This window comes from Polypterus senegalus, chromosome 3 (genome assembly GCF_016835505.1).
Source record: "Polypterus senegalus isolate Bchr_013 chromosome 3, ASM1683550v1, whole genome shotgun sequence".
NCBI classification, from domain to species: Eukaryota; Metazoa; Chordata; class Cladistia; order Polypteriformes; family Polypteridae; genus Polypterus; species Polypterus senegalus.
The window spans coordinates 178,873,609-178,898,869 of NC_053156.1; the positions used below are offsets into that span (position 1 = coordinate 178,873,609).

A 25,261-nucleotide genomic window follows, 5' to 3' on the forward strand; every position below is an offset into this window, starting at 1 on the left:
AACACCGTATTAGTATGGTGTTCCTAATAATCCTTTAGGTGAGTGTATATTCAGGGGAACAGCCACGGACGTTGCAATACATCCCCCTGAACGCTAGTTGGCCACCTCCTTGGGGTGGAACAGTGCCTCGGGTTCCCGCAGGGCATCCTGGGAATTGGAGTTGGATGCAGCCCTGTTGGGTCCCACATGTACCGCCAAGGGGCGCTGTATTGGGGACTCCTGAGCCCGTGTGGGCAACCAATTCGTCATACCTGGAAGTGCAGCCAGAAATCAGGGTCCCACAGGGTCTCTGAATGAGCCAGAGGCTTCAGAGTGTCTTGTCTGCCGCTGGAGTCTATTGACAGATCGCAGGACTCAAATAGTTTAAAAGAACTGACTCCTTCTGTGTTTCTTGTTAAAGTGCAGAGAATTAAGCTCCTTTCTTTTAGTTTTTCAGTATTTTGTGTTGTTTTAAATAAATTGTCGGGTTTTATTTTATTTTCTCTCGTAGCTGGAGAAATCAGTGGTTAATTCTTTCCCCTTTTGCATGGGTTCATTGACTATAAGCGTTATATTGCGTGTTTTATGGTTTCTTTTGTGGTGATCAGCCAATAATATTTTTAAATTATGCAGTATAACTGAGTACTACAGAGATATTACAAGAGATACTGTAATTTATTGCATTAAATACCTGTTGAAGCAGATATTTTTTTAATCTCATTTTAATTGTTGCCAAATAAAGGACTTTTTTACTACAGTACTTAACTTTGCTCCCCTTCTCCGACTCCATAAAGAACTACACTTAACAGCGGTAAACCCGACCAAATCAGCTCTCGGTCACCCCCAGCTCATAGCACACTGTAACTGACCCAACATGTCCAGCACTACACCATTTGTTGTTTAGTACCACAGCTAGCCCCCGTCCTGAATTCTTACTGCACTGTTCATGTATTCGGTCTGCTCGTAGCGTATTAAATCAATTTAAGGGAATACGCAAATTTAAAATGTGCTCGTGCAGCAATGTGTTACTGAAACACACTAAGTTAATTCCTTTATAATTATCTTATTCGCCAGTAATCCTACATTCCCCATTTACATGACTTGAGTTGTATTTATCTTAGGTGTGCACTGATCAACTGTATGCATGTCTATCATTTAGCTTTACTGAAGAGACGTCCAAAAAACCGGAGTCAAATTCCATGTATGCGCACATACTTGGCAAACAAATGCGATTCTGATTCTCATAGAGATCGCCGAAAAAATGCGACTTATCTGTGTTTGTTTTTTTTAACATTAGGTCCACCGCCACTGTATCTACGTCGAATGCATGTTTATGTGAAAAGAAACAATTTTTTTTCTCCACTTTTTCACTAAACAGTTGTCAATTTGTTTTTACCTTCTTGGTATAGATTGCAGTTTTGTAATAAAGGTGGAATAAGTTCTGATAGGATTTATTTTGGTTTAATTTTATATTATTCAAAATGTATGATCTTGGCAAGGGTGTGTTGACTTTTTATATCCACTTGATTCATACAATCCCATTTATAATCAAGTAGATAAGTCTCAGGGCATTACTCCTGAATTCCTCTCAGGCTGTTACAGCATCGCTATGGCAGTTCTGACACAACAAAGAAGTTAATCAAAAGTAAAATAACTTGCAGATTGGTAAACTGGCTTGAATAAAATCTTGCAGCCACAGTGGCCCCTAGGACTGAAACTAGAAAACTTTAGTTGAGATGCATTAACATCATTTAAATTGGCACCAAAGTTGGCACCCATGTTTTCACAGTTGCACACTAGAGCTGCTTTATTTAGATTTCAAGTGTGCCAGTACTTCAGTGCAGTGTTTTTAGCTATAGGCTCCACAGCACTGTCGTAACTGACAGCCATTGTGAGAAGCTGTTACCAAATGTTTCTTCTCCTTCATGCTTTGTGTTGCTGCCAGTTTGATCATGTGATTCTTCCACACCTTGGAGCAAAGTACCAGAACGGATGTAATTCCACCGATGACACATTAGAATGACTAGTAAGACAGCCAGTTGGTCAAGGTCAGAACTGATCAGCCTTTATCTCCACAGAGCTCTGAGGTTCATTCTCTCTGGAATACATGAAGATGGGATTTTTGCTCTTTCTGTCCTTCCCAGGTGGTCTTAGCTTATCAAATTTATACTTTAACTCTAATATTTACAACATATAGGAAGCTATTAAAAAATTAAAACTCAATGGGTACATGTATTACAATACCATACAAAATGCACCTTTTTGGTTTATTTTAATTATAGTTATGTACAATTGTGTATGGTACTCAAACAACACCAAGTAAAATTTGAACTGAAGACTAACTGCCAAATTTAAGAAATCTACAAAGAATCCCAGATGCTCAAAATTAAAATCATCAGGACATTTATAAAAAGGAGTCAGGATGAATTATCATCACCAGTCATGTAACTTGGTAGCAAATATTGCATTTCATAAAAATGTTTAGTGGTAAACAAAACATCTAACAGATTTTTAAATTCTGCCTGAAGAAGATTTAAGGAATGTTGGCTCAAGTAAACTTTGGCTGGCATGTCACAATCTTGGTAGGACTGAAGTGTCTAGAGGAAACGAGAGAGTTTCCATGACAACAGCCTGGTGAAGGAAGGGAAGGCCAGAAAAATGCAGCCTAAGACTGAAATAAACTATCAATAGTCTTAATTTGGAACCATGAAAGAAAGGCCTAAAGTAAACTTATTAATATTTGAGCCCAATAGATATAACATTTTACAAATTCAAGTTTGTACAGCTGCTCTCCTTTTTGCCACTTCGTGGCTCTGCTGCTCGCTTCTCCGTGATCATAAATATACACATGACCGAATTGTGTTTTCTTTGAAATTAAACTTGTTGTTGTTTTAACTGTTGCGGGACCAGAGATTCTTATAGCGTGTGTTCCATTATTGTGTAAATCTACGTTTTATGCATTGAACGATGCAAAAGCGGAAAGACTTTGTTTTTTGGTCTTTGCCTTTATTTCTGACCTTGCTTTGTCCTGCTATTTTTCCAATTACACCTGGTCCTGATGATCAATTTCCGTTTGTGTGTGCTAATGTTATCTTTTAATCATCGACGTTTTATTTATAACGTATTGTCCTTTATACGTTGAAGATCACGTATCGTCTCCTAGTCATTCCCTCCCACAGGATTTTTAGAATAGAGAAAAAAAAAAAATAAAAATATATATATATATATATATATATATATATATATATATATATATATATATATATATATATATATATATATATATACAGTAATGGCGCACTGCACGAATACACTTGACTTGAGTATTTCTAGTTTTCATACTCTTTCTGTGTACGTTTAGCATTCGGTTGCTCAGAGGTTGATGCACTTGCTGCTTCCTGAGCTTCTTCTCTTCTTTCGTCGGCATTTTTTCATGTTAATTAAAACTGATTAAGTCAGATTTTGTGTTGCAATTACTTAGTACGTTTTCCTTAACTTTTCACTTAAGCTCACACTTAAGTCTTCAATCTGGCTCAAGAATGATTTAAAGATATGAAGAGGTAGGGATGAGAACGGCGCCTGTACGCAGGGCCGCCCTGTCGGCCACTGCCGAGAGTCGATTCTACAATGAAATCAAATAAAAAGAAGAATAACCTTGGAGGTCAATCACCACCCCGAATACGGATTTTAGACGTCACTTAGTACATGTGTACAAAATTTCAGGTCAATAGTTTAAACGGTTTGCGAGTTACAGGTGATTTAAAATACTGGTCAGACAAACGAACAGCCACGGTAGCGTATTATATAAGAATATTTAATATACCTATATAATGATATATATATATATATATATATATATATATATATATATATATATATATATATATCCACACACACACATATATATACCTGTATATATACACACATATATACATATGTATGTGTGTGTGTGGGACAGTTTTAATCTGAGTCAGGCTGTTGTACATTATATTGCGGAAAGGGCACTTGTATTAATGGTGATTGAAATTCCATCCTTTCATATTCATGTTTTTTGACCCTGAGGGGTCAGAATCGGGGCTTATGAGGCATCTCTTTTCCCGCGTCTTCAACCCTCTCTGGCTGAAACTGTTCATTTTTAAAAATCATCGGGACCATCTTCTTCCTCTCCTTTATTAATTCCTACAGCTGCCCCAAGGGGTGGTGATGGACTATTGTCCTCAAAGGGAGTTTAAAGGCATGCTGTCGCTAAATCAAGGTATGATCTGTTCTTCTTCTTTTTCATATATTTTTATTTATTTATTCTTCCTTCTTTTATCCGGACTTTTGGGACGGTTCTTGATTTATTAAAAACAACTTTTCCCTAATTTCTGCAATAAGTTTAATTTGGCTTTGCAGTCCCTCGTTGCATTTCTGCATCGCATTCAGGGCTCTATCTTTAATTATCAATTCCCATCTATTAAACATTTCCATTTTCTCGACTACAGCACCCTCGTGCATTTCTATATACAATCTTCCTAACTTCCTGTATTTCACTCATATCACCAGAGCCTTCTACTGGCCACCTACCCCTGCTCTTTTCATTCCACCGTTTACAATTACCCTGTTTTCTATTCTATGTCTGTGTCTTGGAGAGCCACTTTTTTTTTTTCCTTGGTGTGTTTTCCGAAAACAATAATCCGAACAGAGGCTCCTCATTCACACCCTGTTTTTTCAATCTTTTTCTTTAGTGAATTCCCGACCGGGAGGTACTTTCCCTTTTTATTAAATTTCCACCTCTCACTTATTCCAAGAGGTGCTCTTATCGTTACGTCCCAGTACCTCTCCCGGACGGTAAAGCAGTTGTACTCAGCGGTCACCGATCTTATTCCTGTCTGCAATTCGCACCTTCACTCGGGTTCTCCAACACGAAGGGAACTGTTCGGGTGCCAAATAAACAGTGGATGTAACACCCGAGGAAGACAGGAATAGTTCAATCAAGTAGTCTTTATTCAGTCACTGATGAGTACGTTGATTCATGCTTTCTGTTTCCCAAAGGAGTTTTAACTGGTTTTCTATTAGTTTTCTCCATGGTCAGTGAGTTTTCCGCACTCTTTTTGCTAAACCAGCCTGAATTGTCTCTTCACTCCCGGTCCCTCCTGTTCCCCGGTCCACCGGGACAATCAACCTGATTAGCGGACTGACAGTTTCACCCGAAGGCCGCTGGTTACCGCTGTTTAGGTGATCATTTCCCTGAGTGACCCGTTGAGTTCAGAATATAACCAGACCGTTAGAGCAAAGAGTCTCGCCCTCCCGCAACAGTGCTTTTTCCCGATCACGAAATGTTCAGTTATTTATCTATTCTTCCCACTCCCTTCCTTTATTTTACTTTTAAGTCTCTAAGAGACTTCTTCTTCGTTTCCTAGGGAGTGTACTAACTCATGTCCTTAACATTCATAATCTTTACACTGTTTTATTTCCGAGAGCTTATCTATACATTCCGGTCCACTCACTGCCTGGTTTCTTTTTCCCGGTCGGACTCCCAACGGTCTAAGGTGAAGCATTTTTTAAAATAACTTTTAAAAATACCTGGTCTGTTCTTGCAGTTTAAAATGGGGCTTTGGGGTATTGGTGTTCAAAGTTCAAAGAAAAAGTCCCATTTCTTACAAAATACATCCACGTTGAAGCAGAAAAGGTTTCGATTTAAGAAAACATGCCTTCTGTATTTTACAAAGCACACGGAGTGCGATTCATGCCGAGTGCAGTGTAGTGAAAATGAGTTTTATTGTACCTGGTACATATAAAAATACTTCTGAACTAAACTGATTACACTGGATTGTATTTTTTAAATAAAATCTTACATTTTTGAAAGAGACAAGCTACTGTTTCTGTGGCATGTCTTGCACGGACACATTTTTTTTTTTTGCACACAGAAAACTCAAAATAAACAAGGAAAAGTGTCTAATAGATGAGAGTGAAACACCACAAATCAATTTATCAATTTTTTTAATGCATGATGGTTCACTCTTGCCGCCCTGCCCAGGGTTTGCTTCCTGCCTTACGCCCTTTGTTGGCTGGGATTGGCTCCAGCAGACCCCCGTGACCCTGTAGTTAGGATATAGCGGGTTGGATAATGGATGAATGTGTTCACTCTTGCTGAGGATACGGTAATAAAAGAACAGAGTACAACGTTTTTGAGTGAGTTAATTCCCTGACACTGGTGTTGTTCCTGCCTTGTGTGTGTCCGATGATTGCTGAAATAGACTCCAGCTGAACAGCACCACCACTCTGGATAATTGGGACAGACACCTTTAATATCTGTTCAGTTCTAATCACTTAATTACATGTGCTTGAAATGGAAACAAATCATTGGCAGGGCTATCTCCCTTTGTAGGGTGCTAGGTTCTTGAATTGTGCTTCAAATATTATGCTACATGCCTGCTTAATATATTTTTCTCACTAATGCACATAAGTGTGTTAATCTAGTGGCAGGAGACAACAGTAAAATTGCTGATTTAATAACAAAAATTATAGCTGTATAGTTAAGGAATATAACCGATTGCATGACTTTTTGTCAGTTATTATTGTCTAGCTGTCTATAGAACTGAGACAGCAATTCAGACATGGACATCAACATTCAGCTGGCTCTGAAGGGTGCCATTCTGCTGCAGAGGAAGATGAACTTAGCAAAGTGAGGTGCATGGCTAGTATCCCTTTTAAAACAGCGAATTCCCATAAGAATGGTTTGCGCTTTTTCCTTTACTTCCTTCTTACAGCAACATGGATATGCAGTTTTGTATTACCTGTATGTGTATAATCACAAGACTCAATAACATTTTTGGCTTGAAAAATTGACATATTCTGTAACTTAAGGCTTTTCATCATACTGGAACTCCGGTAACCTTTAGGTCCATTATAAAGTATACAAACAGGCTAGTTATTTTTTAAAATTTATAAAATGTGCCTCAGTTTAGAAAGCAGTTTCATGTGGTAATCCAATATATTCCATGACTGTGAAAAAATATGTTCCGCACTTTTCATGTCAAAGTTATTTAAAAAGACAGCAGATTGCAGAAGGAGGAGATGAATCTTCACAATTACATAAAACAAAAATGCTATGAGGCAAACTTTTTTTACTATATTTATTATAAAAAATGTAATTAACAAATTTATTACAGGAATATAAATGAGAAATCCATAAACACTTCCAGAAAAAAAAATTCTTAAGATGCCTAACACTGCTGATAACGTTCATAGTTTGCCCGCAAAGCAAATTCAAAGTATGAATTTGATTTTAGCTTTTTAATCTCATCGGATTGCAGCAGCTCTTTGACATCTGGCAAATAATTCTGAAGAGAGATTCCTGGAGGAGAATGAAAGAAAAAAAAACTTATTTTTAAAACAATACAATTTATTAGATTTTAAATATTTTTTTTATAAATGTACAGTAGAAATAAATTAAAATGTATTGATGACATAAATTTAAAGTGTACAATTCAGAAGTATTTATTGACCAAAAAAAAAAACAAAACAACTATACACACAAAAGGGATAAAAGTGAGTATTCATTTGTCTACTCCCAAATATCACCCGATATAACCAGATAGTCAAGACTAATAATTTAACATTATAACACTGTATGTAAGAGAGACCAGGGACACTTAGAAAGCACTCAAAACTTTACAATTATGTTAAAATTGTATAATTCCTTGTAATTATAAGTATGACAAATGACCGTTAACCAATCTTAAACTATTTGCATGCATACCACTTAAACATGCTGAAAAAACAGAAATAGATTAATTACATGTCGTCATGCCAGAATCTCTAGTGCAAAGTATATATATCAGCATAGTCAATGTACCTCAAGGTCAAAATTATTTAACTATTATAATTAATAACTATTCCTTGAACAAGTTTATGCATATTTAGAATCGCTACCAGAAAACAGGCAGTGAGTAAAACAATACTTGCCAAATTTAGCCAATATATGGTTGCCATTAAAACACTATGCAAACAAAGCCAACACCATTAACCAAAAGTCTTGCACACAGCTACTGTAATGGGGCAACAACTACCAGACAGAATTTAGGAGAGCAAAGTTTGCTTCCATTTAAGGCAAGGTATAGTATCCAGCAAAGATCCTTCCCAGACCAGCAGAGGTCAATTTAGTCTTATCTGTAATATAGGGGAATTAGACAATGAACAAAGATTTTCTATATTTCAAGGGAATCTGATCATTAACATCAATGTAAAAGTAAAGTAATGGAGCTATTGTTGATTATTTTTTGTTTTGTGATCTCTCATATATACTTACATTTACTGTATGTTATCTACAATTGTTAGTCTTGTTATGTTAAAGGCTGACAATGAAAAACTGTTCTGTAAATTTAAAGATACACTTTGTTGTTGTGTGAACTCAGTCAGGTATTTCTATATAGAATAAAAAGACAAAACAGTAGCTTTAAGATGACCCACTAAATGACAAAAGATTATTAGAGAGGCAGTCACACAAATGCACACTTTGAGTTGTCTGTTAAAAACTCAGGACGTAGCTATCAAAGTAAAGTTACAACAGAAATTATCAGCCACATTAGCTTCTCAATTAAAATGCAAGACTGGATTGCATTAAAAGTGGAGCCAAAAAACAGTGATATGTTGTGGGTTTTAGAACTTCTGAAGCAGAAATGTAGCTTTCGTGTTCTTCATCCTATTTTGTGACCTGTATAATGGTAAGATTTCAGATAAGTGTTAGTTTTTGTTAGCAGCAAACACTTATGCTTTGTAAAGAATTTTAGATGCAAAAAGTTAAAACAACCACGTCCAGGGTTTTTTGTTTCTAAAAGCTGAACGTTTTTGTGTTTAGATTTTGGCATAAACATTGCGTTCATGAGCAATGGAAATTTTCTAATTTAGCAATTGTGATGTCTCACCATCCTACTTTGTTGTAATCACATTAATGTCTGGTGGCATTTGGGGAGAAATACAACCACTTTATTGAGTTGCTACTTAGCTCATACAAAATGTGATTATAGCTAAGGTCCATTTTTTTTCCTTTAAATAGTAGAACAATCTAGACGAGAACAGGCTATTCAGACCAAAGCAGCATGCCAGTCCTACTTTTATCAAAATAAAACACAAACTAATGCATTACTTATGGATCACACTAATGTAAATACATTTTGAGCACAAAAATACTACCTCTGACTGACCTAGTTATTTTTATTTTATATTACTGAACGAGGTGAAAAGAACAATGTTACCTAACAAGTTGGCTTGTCCAGGCAGCACTGATTTCTGTTAATTTTTCCACTAGCAGCTAGAACTTTGAAGGGTGTTCACATCATACAGTAAATCCATCCATTATCCAACACGCTATATCCTAACTACAGGGTCACGGGGGTCTGCTGGAGCCAACCTCATCGAACATGAGTGCAGTATTATTACTTCTGCTAGACAGTATCTGTTTTAGTCATTCTTGTGGAAAGTATCTCTAAAACCACTCAATAGTTTAATAAACCTAGGGAACCTCAATAGATAAACAAATCTGGGAAAAAATCTAGAAAGTCAAATGACTAAAGTTAAAAATACTATGAATGGATTATTAATATGGGCATTTAACTTTCTTGCTCAATGAATTCAAAACTTAAAAGGCTCAGGCTCTGCTTACTTATCTGAACTTATTACTGTACTTACAACCTAGAGTGCACATTGAGATCTGAAGATGCTGGCTAGTTATGATTCCAAGGATTAATAAAATAACAGTGGGAGGTCAAGCTTTTAGTTGCCTGTTAATAAAAGAGATGCTGCTTTAGTGTCAGCTTTAAATCCAGGGTGAAGACTCATGCATGGAAGGGTGAATGAGCCTTCGAATGGACTAGCACCATGTCTAGGGATTTTTTTTCTGCCTTTCAAACTGATGCAGTAGATATATGTTTTGTTCCCTGTAACCCTGAACTATTAAGCACGTTGAGAGAATTGTATCTTGCAGTTACAGTATATAACAAATTATTTTGATTAACATTAAAAAAAATGTTTAAACATTTACTAAAATAGAATTATATGAAAATACTCATTCTGGCAACATATACCTGTATTTACATTTTCTTTGCTTTGTACCCCCCTTCCAATATTATGGTACAAGCCAGGATAGGAATGCTTAAGTTTACAATCAGCTTTATTTCAATATAGAATAATTTAACTCAAATGACTAATTTTATTTAGCCATTACTGTATTTATATAAGATAATGTAATTTCTACAACTGATCAATCATTTATCAAATAAAATCTGATAGATAAATCTGAATGTATGTATCTAACTCCACCAGCTTTTGCAAAGATTAACCATTGGTGCATAGGAACATCAATGAATTTGTTTCATTCGTGTATGGTTTGTGAAGTGGGACGCCGCGGGCTGATTAAGCAATCGACATTGATCCACTATTACATTGAACACTGATTCTCCAAAGGTGCCCAATTCCACCCCACACCCTGACAATCGAGCAAAATAAAAATAAGATGGACCACCAGCATCCTGTTGATGATCATCAAGGAATGTGCCTTGAAGGCATTAAAAACAAAAAAAGAAACCCTGCTATAGAGGCTTATTCTGAAATTATTCAAGAAAGTGAAGTTTAATTGACTAAGCTAATAGTATAATGGATCAGCAACTAACACGAATTAAAAAAAAAAAAAATACATCTCACCTTCTTTCAGAAGCTTCTGCAGTATCTTGACAAAAATGCTATCCTTTGCAGCTTCAATGGGATCATCATTACATTCTGAAAACCAACTGAAAAAAATATCCATACAATATCAAATTAAGCCATAAGCTTCTCTGTGGTTTCAAAATCAAAGAGAACAAATGTAGCAAACTTTATTTATAGGGGTTTGATGCAATAATGAATGTCATTTTTACTAAACAGCAGTTGGTTAATCATTTTCTTTGAAACATTACAAATAAAGAATTGTTTTGCACTCAGAAAAGTATATGAAATACCGGAATTTGATCCGAAGGATTTAATCTTCACAGTGGTTTATCTGCGCATCCCTCCTATTCTGCATTGTTACATTGTTGTAGTGTTTTCAGATTTGATTATTTTCCTCCCACATCCCAATGACATATATTTTAGGGTAATTGATGACTTTAAATTTACCCTGTGACAGAGTGTAATCTCTAATGGATTAGCACCTCATCCAAAACTGGTTCCTGCTTTGCATCCAATGCTGCCAGGTTAGGCTCTGGCTTTCACAACATTTAATTGGGCAATGCAGATGATTGATAAAGGATGGATTGCTTAGGGATTTTTTTGTACAGCTTCAGAGAACTTTTTCTATTTTTGGAAAATAAACTAGACAGCAATCAAGATTAGAGGGTCACATAGGTAACTTATTTCAAGTTTTGATTACGGACCTTGTTAAACTGCAATACAATATATCTGGCTGGCTAGCTGTTACAGTGTGGCCGGAAACGACAGCTTCCTAGCGTCACAATATGTTGCATAAAATGCATTGCTGCAATGTAGAAATGGGTTGCTGGAAAATGTAGGGAAAATACTTTTTTTAAATGTGGTTTTCACATTCTTGCACACACTACTTCAGCAGTAACAACCACAGACACAAATTTCATGGCTGAATAATTTAGTACCAGGTACCCTTCCCACATACTCTGTTCCATTATTTTCATGTTACTGTTGTTTACATAATAACAGACTTCAGCAATGGACAGAGAACTAGCTTGATACGGCCAAAATATGGGCAATAATATTATATTAACTTTTCCTTGTTGTCAGACAAAACAATGCAATTAAGCACACTTTGTGAAAGCAGAAGCTTTGCTGCTGTGAAATGGAATCACTCAGTAAGCTTTGAGACTTTTGTTTTGAACTAATAGACTACTGGCTATAACTGCTGAAGCATTTTTGGCTCACAGAAAAGACAGCAGGAAATCATTGTCAACATAAGGTTAAGGTATTTTATTGAAAAGAATGATTTATGTATGTTCTTCAGTGTACACATTAAACATTTTATTTTTACCACCACAAGTGATAATTACGCTTAGATTTTTTATTTAATCAATTTTTTTCTAGTGGAAGTGACAGTGTGTGTGTTGACCTTTATCACCATACAGAGAATGGTACCCGCATGCTACAAACAACTGATGAACAATTATGTCTTAGAGAATCTACCCACCCAGTTATTATTGAGCATTCACCTCATCAGTCAAGTTATTTTGTGTTATATGTGTATAGCTCCCATGAGTGTCACAACATCATTAAACCTTCTGTACAGTGTGCATTTCTTTTTTTTTCCATTTAAATGTTTTCATTTCCAATGTGAACAGCAGCAAAAGGTCTACAGCTGGAGATATGAATAAAGAGCCACACAGTTTTGGGTGATTGCACTACCCATGGAACTGAAATTGACAAGCTCTCATTCGATAGATGCCCTCCAACTTTGCCTTCCTTACATCTGTGAAAATAGACCACCAAATTCTAATTGATTTTTTTCTTTTTTTGTATGGGTTTTAGTGGATTTTTTTCTATTAAAGCAAATCCATTCAGGGACATAATTCATCTCCTTGCATGGAAAGCTGCATGTTAATAATTTTCCGTACAACATAATGTGCCCTGTCATCTCCATCCACACTGACTGCTGGTTAGGCCATGCTGTTTAAAACAGAGAAAGAATTACTCCAGACTCCTCCAAAACCTTTACTAATATGAATAGTTTTTTTTCTTTTCTTTAAAGTATGTATTAAATAGTTCTGGCAACTCCTATCACCTCTGAATGCAGAAATTAATTAGTTTAAACGCTTCGTATTTTCATTGATAAACTATTACAATGCTTTATGTTGTGCTTCATCTTACAAAACCTTATAAAGCTCAGAAGGTTTAAAATGCTGCAGTATGGATTCTGACAAGATTTAAATATGCCTCTTATGTGAACTGGACAATGCCGACAAGTGCAACTCAAAATTTGAAAATAGTTTTGTTGTTTAATATTTTTCCTTTGAATCAAAAAGAAAAATATTTACTAAAATGGATTGTTAGTATGATGAGATAACTAGGTTGGGGAAAAAATAAAAATCAGCCATACTTATCGCGTAAAAGAGCTTTGCAAAATATTTCCTTTTTCAGAACTTCAATATCCACATCATTTTCCTGTTAAAGGAATAGGACAGTAATTAAAAAAAATAAAATTTAATCATAAAAAAAGCATTTAAAAGTCCCTTTGACATTACCACCCCAATCCATGGTGTAAATCATCTTTTTCAATCAAGTTAAAGGTTTCCTTATGGTTACATTTTGTAAATGCAAAGTAATTCTTTTGGCAATTACAGGCAGCAAGAGCCAAGGTGATGCAATAAAAATTAGTGGTAAAAAAAACAAAGATTTGATGTGGAAAACAGATAATTCAACAAATACTGGACTTGTATGTATTTTTTCTGGGAGGTTAGCGGTAAAGCAATGCTTGGTATGCAACGAGCACATTGCTGCATTTAAAGACTGCAACTTGAGCTGTCATTTTGAGACCAAGCAAACCAAAAAGCTACTGAGGAATTGTTAGCTACACTGCAAAAACAGCCGTCTTTTTACAAAGCTTCATACGGCAAAGGAACAGTAAAAATCAACTATATATTATCTCACAAAATTGCCAAATTAAGCTAACTATTTTCTGATGGAGAATTTGTTAAAGAGTGGTTATTGGAGTGGGTGGCAAATCCTTTGCCCAGGGAAGAAGGCCTTGGATTAGATTTGTGATGTTCGTGACATAAAGCAGCTGCTGATGTTTGTGAAAGGAGTAACGCAAGACTATGAAATGCCAGAGGAACTGGCTTCTATGCAGTTAGTAAAAGGGTCACCACTCAATAAGGATTTATTTCCTGAAGTCAGTATGTGTATGCAAAAGCTAGGACTACGGTGGGAAAGTTAGTTGGTGTCACAACTGATGGTTCTCCCAATTTCACAGGTAAAAATGTTGGATGACTGAGTGGAACTGGGGTTCTTTCTGTATGGGAGAAATGGATAATGGGGGCGAGACCTTTTAAAAAGCAGAGCTTAAAAAAATTCAGATACTTGGTTGTCAACAAGTATTACAGTGATCCCTCGCTATATCGCGCTTCGACTTTCACAGCTTCACTCCATCGCGGATTTTAAATGTAAGCATATCTAAATATATATCACAGATTTTTTGCTGGTTCGCGGATTTCTGCGGACAATAGGTCTTTTAATTTATGGTACATGCTTCCTCAGTTTGTTTGCCCAGTTGATTTCATACAAGGGACGCTATTGGCAGATGGCGGAGAAGCTACCCAATCAGAGCACGTATTACGTATTAAATAAAACTCCTCAATGATATACGATATGCTTCCCGTGTGATGCTTAGCACACTTCAAAGCTCTAACAGCCCGTATTGATTTTTGATTGTTTGCTTATCTCTGTCTGTCTCACTCTCTCTGACATTCTCTGCTCCTGACGGAGGGGGTGTGAGCAGAGGGGCTGTTTGCTTAGAAGATACGGACACTCCTGTAAAAAATGCTGAAAGACTACCTTCACATTGATCCCTTCATTGCGGCCGCTTTATCACGGGTGCTTCGTATACTTAAAAGCCCAACAGCCCTACTGATTTTTGATTGTTTACATTTCTTTCTCTCTGACATTCTCTGCTCCTGACGGCACTCCTTTGAAGAGGAAGATATGTTTGCATTCTTTTAATTGTGAGAAAGAACTGTCATCTCTGTCTTGTCATGGAGCACAGTTTAAACTTTTGACTAAAGGGTGTTATTTCATGTCTAGAGGGCTCTAATCATGTAAAAAAGTCATATTTAGAAGGTCGTAAACAGGTTTTCTATGCTCTAACTGCGAAAATATTAGATTTATAAATAAAGAATCCTACTTCGTGGAAATTCATTTAGCTGTCTGGAGCGGATTAACCGCGATAAACGAGGGTTTACTGTATAACTGTACGGAGAATATTTATAAACAATGTGGGAGAGTTTCTAAGGGCTTAAAATATATAAAAATAACCATACAAACATATGCTTTCTACTTCGCGGATTTTCACCTACCGATCGAGGAGGGATTACTGTAGTTTGTTGATTATTCAGATATACACACATATACATACATGAACACACACACACACATATATATGGCATACTTTTTCAAACATTTATAGTCCACAACATTCATAATGTAGACTATTCATTATAGCCCTACTTTTAATACCATCCAGCATATCAGAGGGCTATAAACCTATATGAAGCAGAAAAGTTTCATGCTTGGAAGGCTATCCAGGATTTTAAGTCTTTGATAAATTGGGCCTGCTAAATTTAATTACAGTATATACATGGCACCTATGGGAAGAAAATGTAATATGCACATGCCTTGCAGCACCTTTTTCCAGCTATCCTCTCAGTTAGCATAACAGAAATTAAGGCTGTGTTTTTTCCACACAAGACAACTGAATTAAGGCTTTTTTTGCCTTTATATACTGTATAGTGTATACCAGGTTTCTGCACTAATGGCTTCTATTTGTAACAAAAGTCTTGCATTATACATGTTTACATCTATATTATGCTATTCAATGGTTAGGAAATATTTTGAAATAAGGACTGGTCAATTTACTTTGTGTAAAAGCAATTTTTTTGGCAGCCAACCCCCCAAAAATAAACACACAGACAGCATCATTTCATTATCAAACCTACTGATCCATTAACGGGTCAGAGTGTATTTTTTTTCCTTCGAAACAATTGCAGGTGCAGTAGATACTATTATATGTGTTTATAGATCATTTACCAGGTTAAGAGATAGGCTGGCAGTATGTTATTTAAACACTGAACAACATATGAAAGCATACACTGGTGTTTGATTATGATAATAAATACTATCATTTGCCTCCTGCCTTTATCCAAAGTAACTTACAACATTTAAGAAATACAAGTGGTTAATTTTTTTGTTGTTTTTTCCCAAATTGGGGTAAAGGCAGGTGAAGTGATTTGGTTATGGTCAAATAGTGTCAGTAGCAGGATTAGAACCCACACCTTTAGTGTTTGAGGTCCAAAGTCTTAACCACTATACTATACTACCTTTGGTATGCACAAGATCATTTACCAGAAAAAAATGCTCCATATATACCAGATGGATCTCTAAAATTCTAAAATAATTATTTCATTAGATCAATGAAATAGAAAAATATATTACATATAACCAAATTACAAAAGGAATCCCTCATTTGAAAACAACTATACATACCTTATCAATGTACTGGAGAAGATCTAATGCCTTCTTAAAATCATATTCATTAGCTCTTCTGTTATCATCACAAATGTAAAGCTGAGGATGAATTTTAAGGAGGATTAAAAGAGGAATCAAATATTTAAACCTTAAAAAAATACTTCATTAATTTCCTATTAGTTCAAAATTAAATTTCTAAAAATTTCCTCAGAACACATTTATGAAGGTGAAACCAAAGGAGAAAGAAATGTTGATGTTACATAGAAGACACTAATTTTTGTGTCTTCTGCAAACTCTTTTTTATATCTAAGATAGAAATTTCATCCATTTTCAGACTTGTTAGAATAGAGGGAATCTGAAGCCTATTCCTGCAACATACAGGGAAGTAAACTTTTGCTCCTTCCAGGATTGATTCCTGCCTTATACGTGATACAGTCAGGGTACATATTGGCCTCTGAGAACTTGAATATGGATTAAGTTTGAGAAAGTTATGTTACAAAAATTGCTAAATGGATAAATGGTTGGAGAGACAGAGCGCAATATGTGTCAGATATTTAAAACACAAACATTTATAGACAGATAGATAGATAGATACTTTTTTAATCCCAAGGGGAAATTCACATAATCCAGCAGCAGTATACTGATACAAAGAAACAATATTAAATTAAATAATAATAAAAATGAAAAGAATTAAAATAAAATTAATGTTCGCATTTACTCCTCCGGGTGGAACTGAAGAGTCACATAGTGTGGGGGAGGAACGATCTCTTTAGTCTGTCAGTGGAACAGGACAGTGACAAAAGTCTGTCACTGAAGCTACTCCTCTGTCTGGAGATGACACTGTTAAGTGGATGCAGTGGATTATTCATCATTGACAAGAGTTTGCTTAGTGCCCGTCGCTCTGCCACAGATGTTAAACTGTCCAACTTTAATCCTACAATGGAGCCTGCCTTCTTAACAAGTTTGTCCAGGCGTGAGGCATCTTTCATCTTTATGCTGCCACCCCAGCACACAACTGTGTAGAAGAGGGCACTCGCCACAACCATCTGGTAGAACATCTGCAGCATCTTACTGCAGATGTTGAAGGATGCCAACCTTCTCAGAAAGTATAGTCTGCTTTGACCTTTCTTACATAGAGCATCAGTATTGGCAGTCCAGTCCAATTTGTCATCCAGCTGCACTCCCAGATATTTAAAGGTCTGCACCCTCTGCACACAGTCACCTCTGATGATCACAGGGTCCATGAGGGGCCTAGGCCTCCTAAAATCCACCACCAGCTCCTTGGTCTTGCTGGTGTTAAGGTGTAAGTGGTTTGAGTCGCACCATTTAACAAAGTCTTTGATTAACTTTCTGTACTCCTCTTCCTGCCCACTCCTGATGCAGCCCACAATAGCAGTGTCATCAGCGAACTTTTGCACATGGCAGGACTCCGAGTCATATTGGAAGTCTGATGTATATAGATTGAACAGGACCGGAGAAAGTACAGTCCCCTGCGGCGCCCCTGTATTGCTGCACTAAATGTCAGACCTGCAGTTCCCTAGACGCACATATTGAGGTCTGTCTGTAAGATAGTCCACAATCCATGCCACAAGGTGTGAATCTACTCCCATCTCAGTCAGCTTATCCCTAAGGAGCAGAGGTTGATTTCTGAACTGCTTCTTTTTATACGTATTCACATGATGAACAAGTTAGTGCTATTAAAAAACAGCAGAAAAATAAGTACCATTAGAAAAATGGTTATCTACAGTTGTGCTTGAAAGTTTGTGAACCCTTTAGAATTTTCTATTTCTGCATAAATATGACCTAAAACATCATCAGATTTTCACTCAAGGCCTAAAAGTAGATAAAGAGAAACCAGTTAAACAAATGAGACAAAAATATTATACTTGGTCAGGTATTTATTGAGGAAAATGATCGAATATTACATATTTGTGAGTGGCAAAAGTATGTGAACCTCTAGGATTAGCAGTTAGTTTGAAGGTGAAATTAGAGTCAGGTGTTTTCAATCAATGGGATGACAATCAGGTGTGAGTGGGCACCCTGTGTCGTTTAAAGAACAGGGATCTATCAAAGTCTGCTCTTCACAACACATGCTTGTGGAAGTGTATCATGGCACAAAGGAGATTTCTGAGGACCTCAGAAAAAGAGTTGTTGATGCTCATCAGGTTGGAAAAGGTTACAAAACCATCTCTAAAGAGTTTGGACTCCACCAATCCACAGTCAGACAGACTGTGCACAAATGGAGGAAATTCAAGACCATTGTTACCCTCCCCAGGAGTGGTCGACCAACAAAGATCACTCCAAGAGCAAGGCATGTAATAGTTGGCGAGGTCACAAAGGACCCCAGGGTAACTTCTAAGCAACTGAAGGCCTCTCTCACATTGGCTAATGTTCATGTTCATGAGTCCACCATCAGGAGAACACTGAACAACAATGGTGTGCATGGCAGGATTGCAAGAAGAAAGCCACTGCTCAACAAAAAAAACATTGCTGCTCGTCTGCAATTTGCTAAAGATCATGTGGACAAACCAGAAGGCTATTGGAAGAATGTTTTGTGGACGGATGAGACCAAAATAGAACTTTTTGGTTTAAATGAAAAACGTTATGTTTGGAGAAAGGAAAACACTGCATTCCAGCATAAGAACCTTATTCCATCTGTGACACATGGTGGTGGTAGTCATGGTTTAGGCCTATTTTGTTGCATCTAGGCCTGAACAGCTTGCCTTCATTGATGGAACAATGAATTCTGAATTATATCAGAGAATTCTAAAGGAAAATATCAGGACATCTTGCCATGAACTGAATCTCAAGAGAAGGTGGGTCATGCAGCAAGTCAACAACCCTAAGCACACAAGTCGTTCTACCAAAGAATGGTTAAAGAAGAATAAAGTTAATGTTTTGGAATGGCCAAGTCAAAGTCCTGGCCTTAATCCAATCGAAATGTTGTGGAAGGACCTGAAACGAGCAGTTCATGTGAGGAAACCCACCAACAGTTGAAGCTGTTCTGTACAGAGGAATGGGCTAAAATTCCTCCAATCCGGTGTGCAGGAATGATCAAAAGTTACCGGAAATGTTTATTTGCAATTATTGCTGCAATTTGGGGGTCACACCAGATACTGAAAACAAAGGTTCACATACTTTTGCCACTCACCAATATGTAATATTCGATCATTTTCCTTAATAAATAAATGACCAAGTATAATATTTTTGTCTCACTTTGGTTTTTCTTTATCTACTTTTAGGACTTATTTGAAAATCTGATGATGTTTTAGATCATATTTATGCAGAAATATAGAAAATTCTAAAGGGTTCACAAACTTTCAAGAACAACTGTACTTAACAACTCAAAAGCTCTTTACAGACCATTAATGTTGCAGTGATGCAAACTACTGAAACAGGTGTTTTTGTACTGAATTCACTAAATGGCTACTTTATTGGGTACATCTGTGTAATGACGACTGCCATCTGACTTTGAATGGGTAAGAACTGAAAGTGTTGAAAGTGCAGTTCACTAGTTCTAAAATATTGCACAGTTGTTTAAAATTATTTAGCAGTAGATCTCTACTCTTGAATATGATGTTACATAGAACCTCACCAATATATTACAATCTTCGTTTTGGAAAGACCTCCTCATTAATATGAATTCAGCATCATGTTCTTGGAATCATTGCAGGACTTTTTTACACTTTGAACAATTACCAGCATCCTTCTAAATAAGGCCACTGACAGAAAAGCACAGTGCTGCTATGAAAGGATACACTTGATGAACAACAATATTTAAATATCCTGTGACATTCAACCATTACTCAGAAGACCCACTATATGCCATAAAAACACCATACACACATTTTCTACAAATCTGCAGGACTGCTCCAAGGATACATGGAATTTTTGTCATAACTAAGGGCCGGTTTATACTTCATGTTCAGAATGCGTACGCGCCCGCATCATGGCTGCCACGCGTTCCCAGCGTTCATTTCACGCATCCTCTGAGCAGGTCCTCAGAAATTAGCACAACACGTGCACAAGTTGCAGTACCAGCTAAAAGTAGGGGGGCACAGTGTGCTAAAAGTCGGAACGTGACTTCAGTGTCACTGTTTACTATCTACATGTGACAGAAAGCCTCTATGCAGCTCCTACGGGATGAATGCTTCAATGTGGTGAAGCAAAATGCAGACATACAGATGCATTCGTGGTGCTTTTATATTCAAGCGTCGCATATTCCCGATTGTAATGACACAATACATTTTAAAAGTCTCACATACCATCTTTTGTGCCGTCTTTTTTTTATTTTTGAAACTAAACAACAGCAACATAATGTATAGAGCTGTATTTGAGCCACTGAGAAAAAAATAAAGGACACAGTGAAAACGTGTATTTTGTGATTAAAGTGGAAATTTCGGCTTTAATCTTGAAATGTCCGCTTTAACTTTGTAGTTTACTTTATCATTAATGTAGACCATCGTAAACGTCATCCCAGTTTTTAATCGCTATGAGCTTCTTGGACCCGACAGCAGCGGCAAGCAGCAACAGATCACCATACAGAACAAATTAAATGTATGATATTCCAACACTCTGCACATTTAGAATCTTTAGATTTGTACTTCATACCACTTTCATGATGAAATGCATTAAAGTGTGTACATGTGTTACATTTTACATATAATTTTGTTTAAATAATGAATACTGTTAATAATTACACACATGGGGGTGTCACTGTGGTGGAGCGATAGTACTGCTGTCTCGTATGGAGTTATGTTGCTGGTATTTCCTGCTTGTATTCCACACTGTGCTCCGGTTTCCTTCCAAAGATATGCAGATTTGGGGATTTGGTGCCGCTAAAATGACGCTAGTGCATGCGAGTGCTTGTATTCACTTTGCAATGACCTGAGGCCTTGTCCATGGATTGTTTCTCACTCGTGCCCAATGCTTGATGGAATAGACACATCCCTGGATTGATGGATTTAATCAATAAACATAATTTTCAGAGATATTGCGGTAAGGTGTCATCAGAATTTAATGAGTGTTCTAGGCAATTCAGAACACAGAGAAGCTGAACATGTTCTCACCGTGATAATATCTCGCACTACCACCTAGTGGATTCCTCAGATTTATGTAAAGTACACGCGCAAGTATGAACACTACAACACTTGCGTAGCAGGAGCATCCGCTGCAGCATGCGTCGCTCGTGTGAAGTATAACTCCGGCCTAAGTCACCTCATCAGAATGAAATGACAGGAGCCAAGATTTAACAGACCAGGTTGTTCTCAGCAGGAGTTTGATAGCTCCCTCAGATTTCAATTGTTAAACAACATTATTCTGTTAATAAGCCTTAGAACATTAATTCTCCACCTCTTATGCAGAGAAAGGAGTACAGCTTTACAAAACTAAAATTAAGAACTGCATTTGGTTTGAATTCTTTTTAATATTTTGTTTACAATCAGTTGAAAAAAGCCCATTTAAGAAAAAACAGAACATTTTTAAAAGTCTATTTTTCCTCTTTAACTGGACTATACTGAAGCTGACACTAGAGAGAATTTAAGTTTATGGATCAATGGTTTAAATTTATGTAATAATACTTTTTAATCAGGCTAAAGTAAAACATGTTGTATTAGTTAACTTCAGGTTATACAAGAGTAAATTATTAAAGGCTTGTGCCTGTATTTTTATTCCTTCTAAACAGCCTATCAGCTCAAGGCCACCTGCCTTCACTTGGAGTGGCCAGGCACCTGCTTTCTTGCCTGCCCATTTGGACAGTAGCATGAAGTAATGACCAGCCAAAAATAGTGTGTACTATAAGAAAACTAAAACACCCTTGTCTTGAAGATGCAGCTGGTTAAAACTTTCACCTTGATTGATGCCTGTGCATCAAGTAACCTTTGTTTGAGCAAGCAGGTATCTCATGTGTGGGTCTTCATGATTCCAAAGGAGTAATGTTGGAAAATTTTGGTCAGATAATGGACACTAGAAGATGAACATTAGTGGGCTTGGACATTAGATAAGGGTGGGAAGAACTAGAAGGAGGAGAGTATTTTGCATAGATGATAAGTAATGTAATATTAAAGGATGCACTTCCTAGTTCAAGCACTTGCACCATCATCAAATCTTTTTGTTACTCTGTTGTGTAGTAAAGATTTTTATTCTGGACTCTGAGACTGCCTTCTTTAAAGAGAGAGAACTTTTTACCATGACAACACCAAGTTGTGCCACATCAGAAAAAACTGTTCTAGCAAACAACATTGTTATGTTCCCATTCTCCGACTTCAAAACTTCACATCGTAATCCTGACTGCATCAGAAGGTAAGACATTTCCAATCCTCCAGAAATTCTGCTCCTTAGATAATTGCAATGATATTTAGTGGAACCATGCTGGGTCACTAGCTGTCTTACTTCATCTATGATAAGGAACAGGCCTCATACTTTGAAATGCTCTCTGAAACAAAATTCATATACTTGGCACTAGTTTACAGGCTGTAATCTGTCTCTTACACTGCACAAGTATTATCCTTTATAGTTAATTTCATCAGTGATTTGATTCTGAAAATGAAACTGCCTTTGGATGGATTTTTCCCGGGTGGCAACCTATTCTTGATATACGCAGGAGCCTGTACTATATGACAACCTGGAAAAAACCTTTTCACAACAATCTAATGTTCAAAGTCCCTTTAAGCCCTGCTCTTGCCCAATCTCCCTCATATTTGACACTTATAGATATAAAACACAAAATAACTAATCACACAAGTTTTCACCACTTTAACAAGACACTAAATTATCTGTGGTGCATCTAATTTGTTTTAAAATGTTACATATCTAGTTAAACAGAGATAACCTGTTTATATAAATAAAGGGGTTTTCATTTTTTATTGTATAAATGCACCTTTAATTAGGAGGTCCAGCTTGTGTTGAATCAGTATTGGGACCAAACCTTCGCAAAGACGACAAAAACATACTCCAAGCAACTCTGTAAAAGAGTAACTGAAAAGTAAGGAGATAGATACAAAAAAATATCAAAGTCATTGAATGTTCCTTGAAGTACAGTTAAGTCAATCATTACGAATTGTAAACAGTATGGAACAGCTGTAAGACTGTCTGTTCATAAAGGTTGAGTGATTATGCAAGAAGACTAGTGAGGTAGGCCACTAACAGACCTGACAACTCTGAAGATGGAGGAGGTAGAGTGGAATAGACTGGAGAGAATGTGCATACAATAAATACATATTAAACAGTTGCTTCACCAGTCATAGCATTATGAGAGAGAGGCAAAAAGGAAGGAAAAAAAACCCAACATCTCTGCTAGAGTTGATGGGAGATTGAAGTCAGCTAGAAGAAGGCTCTATATTCTTATGACCAAAAAGGTCAAATTTGGTCTTTTCCTGCTGTTAAGCATGCTGGTGGAAGCGACTTGCTGTAGACTTGCTTCTCTAGAGGAGGCACTGAAAAGCTTGACTTGGTTAGGGCAATATTCATGCAGCAAAATACATGGGAATCCTGGAGAAAAATTTGACGCAGTCTCCTGGAAACCTACAGACTACCTCTGGGAGAAAATTTGTTTTCTAGCAAGGCAATGGCCCCAAGCATAAAGAAAGCTACACAGGAATGCTTTAAAAATGTTAATGCCCTGGATTTGCCGTGATGGAATCCAAATCTCAACCCAAGTGAATCTTCAAGTGAAAATTTGTTGTTGGGTTTGCAAGGGATTATTCACTCACAATCTCCATGACAAACTGACAAAGCTTGAGCAGTTTTGCAAAGAAGAATGGTGAAAATTTGAAGTGTCCAGATATGCAATCCTGATAGAGACCTGTGCACAAAGATTGAAGACTATAAGTGCTGCCAAAGGTGCATCTACTAAATACTGACCTGAAGGATGTGAATATTTACACAATCAGTTATTTTGTGTTTTATATTTGTAAATAATCTAGATCACTTTGCAAAGATATGTGTCACTGTGACATTAACAAGTCATTTTCTGCTGATCAATGTCAAAAAAAGGCCACTGTGATACAAAGTTGTATAATAATAAAATGGAAACACTTCCAAGGGGTGAACGTTTTTTTTTTTAATTAGTGCTGCATGATAATCTCACTGACTATGTAGTCTTATAGCTCTAAAATGTACCTAATAAGTTGGTGGCTCCATCTGGAACAATCTAAGTATAGTACATCTACTGAAGGGTTATACTAGAGTAGAAAATTTGGACGTGAGTGTTAGTAGGTTTTGCGCCCTACGAACCAACTTACTAGAACTATTCTAGAACATTTCAATAATTATTTACCGCTCTGATGCTAATCTTTCTAATCATAAAATACAGTAGATCCCGGAATATAAGCCGACTTGGTATATAAGCTGACCCCCTTTTCTACCTACTAAATTACATGTATTTGCCGATGACCGGTATTTAACCGGACCCCCTTCTCCAAGCAAAATTTTCTAAATTTCCTTAAAAGTGTCTCTTCAGGTATATTTATCATGTTTATCGGCGAGAATTTGAGACTGTCGGCATTTTTGATGGAAACCAGGAAGTGATTGGAGAAGTTTGGTAAAATGAAACCTTTGTGTTGAAACTATATACGCAAATATGGTACATCGGCGGGTGGATTTCCAGAGACTCGTTATAAATTTGACTAACTTAAATATGCAATACAGTTACAACCAACTTTTTTCCCATAAGAAATAATGAAAATACCCATAATGCGTTCCGAACCTCCCACTGCAACACTTACTTAACCTTTTCATAATAAAAAAGGATTGTATAATGTGCATAATTTACCAAAACACCAATAATTTTTCTAATGTACTAACCAAGAAGTTATAAAAAGTGCCGATTTAGCTAGGAGCATGGTGGTGCGTATGGTCGCAGCGGCTCAGGGCTCTCCTTTTCAGTGCACTTTTTTGTTGTTTTTGTACTTTTTTTTTTTTTTGCTTGTTTGTGCAAGAATGGTTCGGCGAACATCCGCTAAAACCATCAGAACCTTATAGACATCGGTGTCCAGAGCCAGACATCTGTTTCGAGTGTTTTTTATCACACGCACAACATCCCAGACAACATAGTTAGACCAGCGGGCTC

The 25,261-nt window shown here is 36.7% G+C and overlaps 1 protein-coding gene across 1 annotated transcript in view; it reads right to left on the reverse strand.

Annotated features, from left to right (window-relative positions):
• Positions 1-7,080: 7,080 nt before the first annotated feature.
• Positions 7,081-25,261, reverse strand: part of nup133 (nucleoporin 133) — a 185,862-nt gene continuing 167,681 nt past the window's right edge. The window contains exons 23-26 of the mRNA XM_039748252.1: positions 16,213-16,293; positions 13,055-13,119; positions 10,663-10,748; positions 7,081-7,318 (exon numbers count right to left, since the gene is read on the reverse strand). Coding sequence (XP_039604186.1) covers positions 7,188-7,318; positions 10,663-10,748; positions 13,055-13,119; positions 16,213-16,293 — 363 coding nt within the window. The 3' untranslated portion in view covers positions 7,081-7,187. The remainder of the gene's footprint in view (positions 7,319-10,662; positions 10,749-13,054; positions 13,120-16,212; positions 16,294-25,261) is intronic.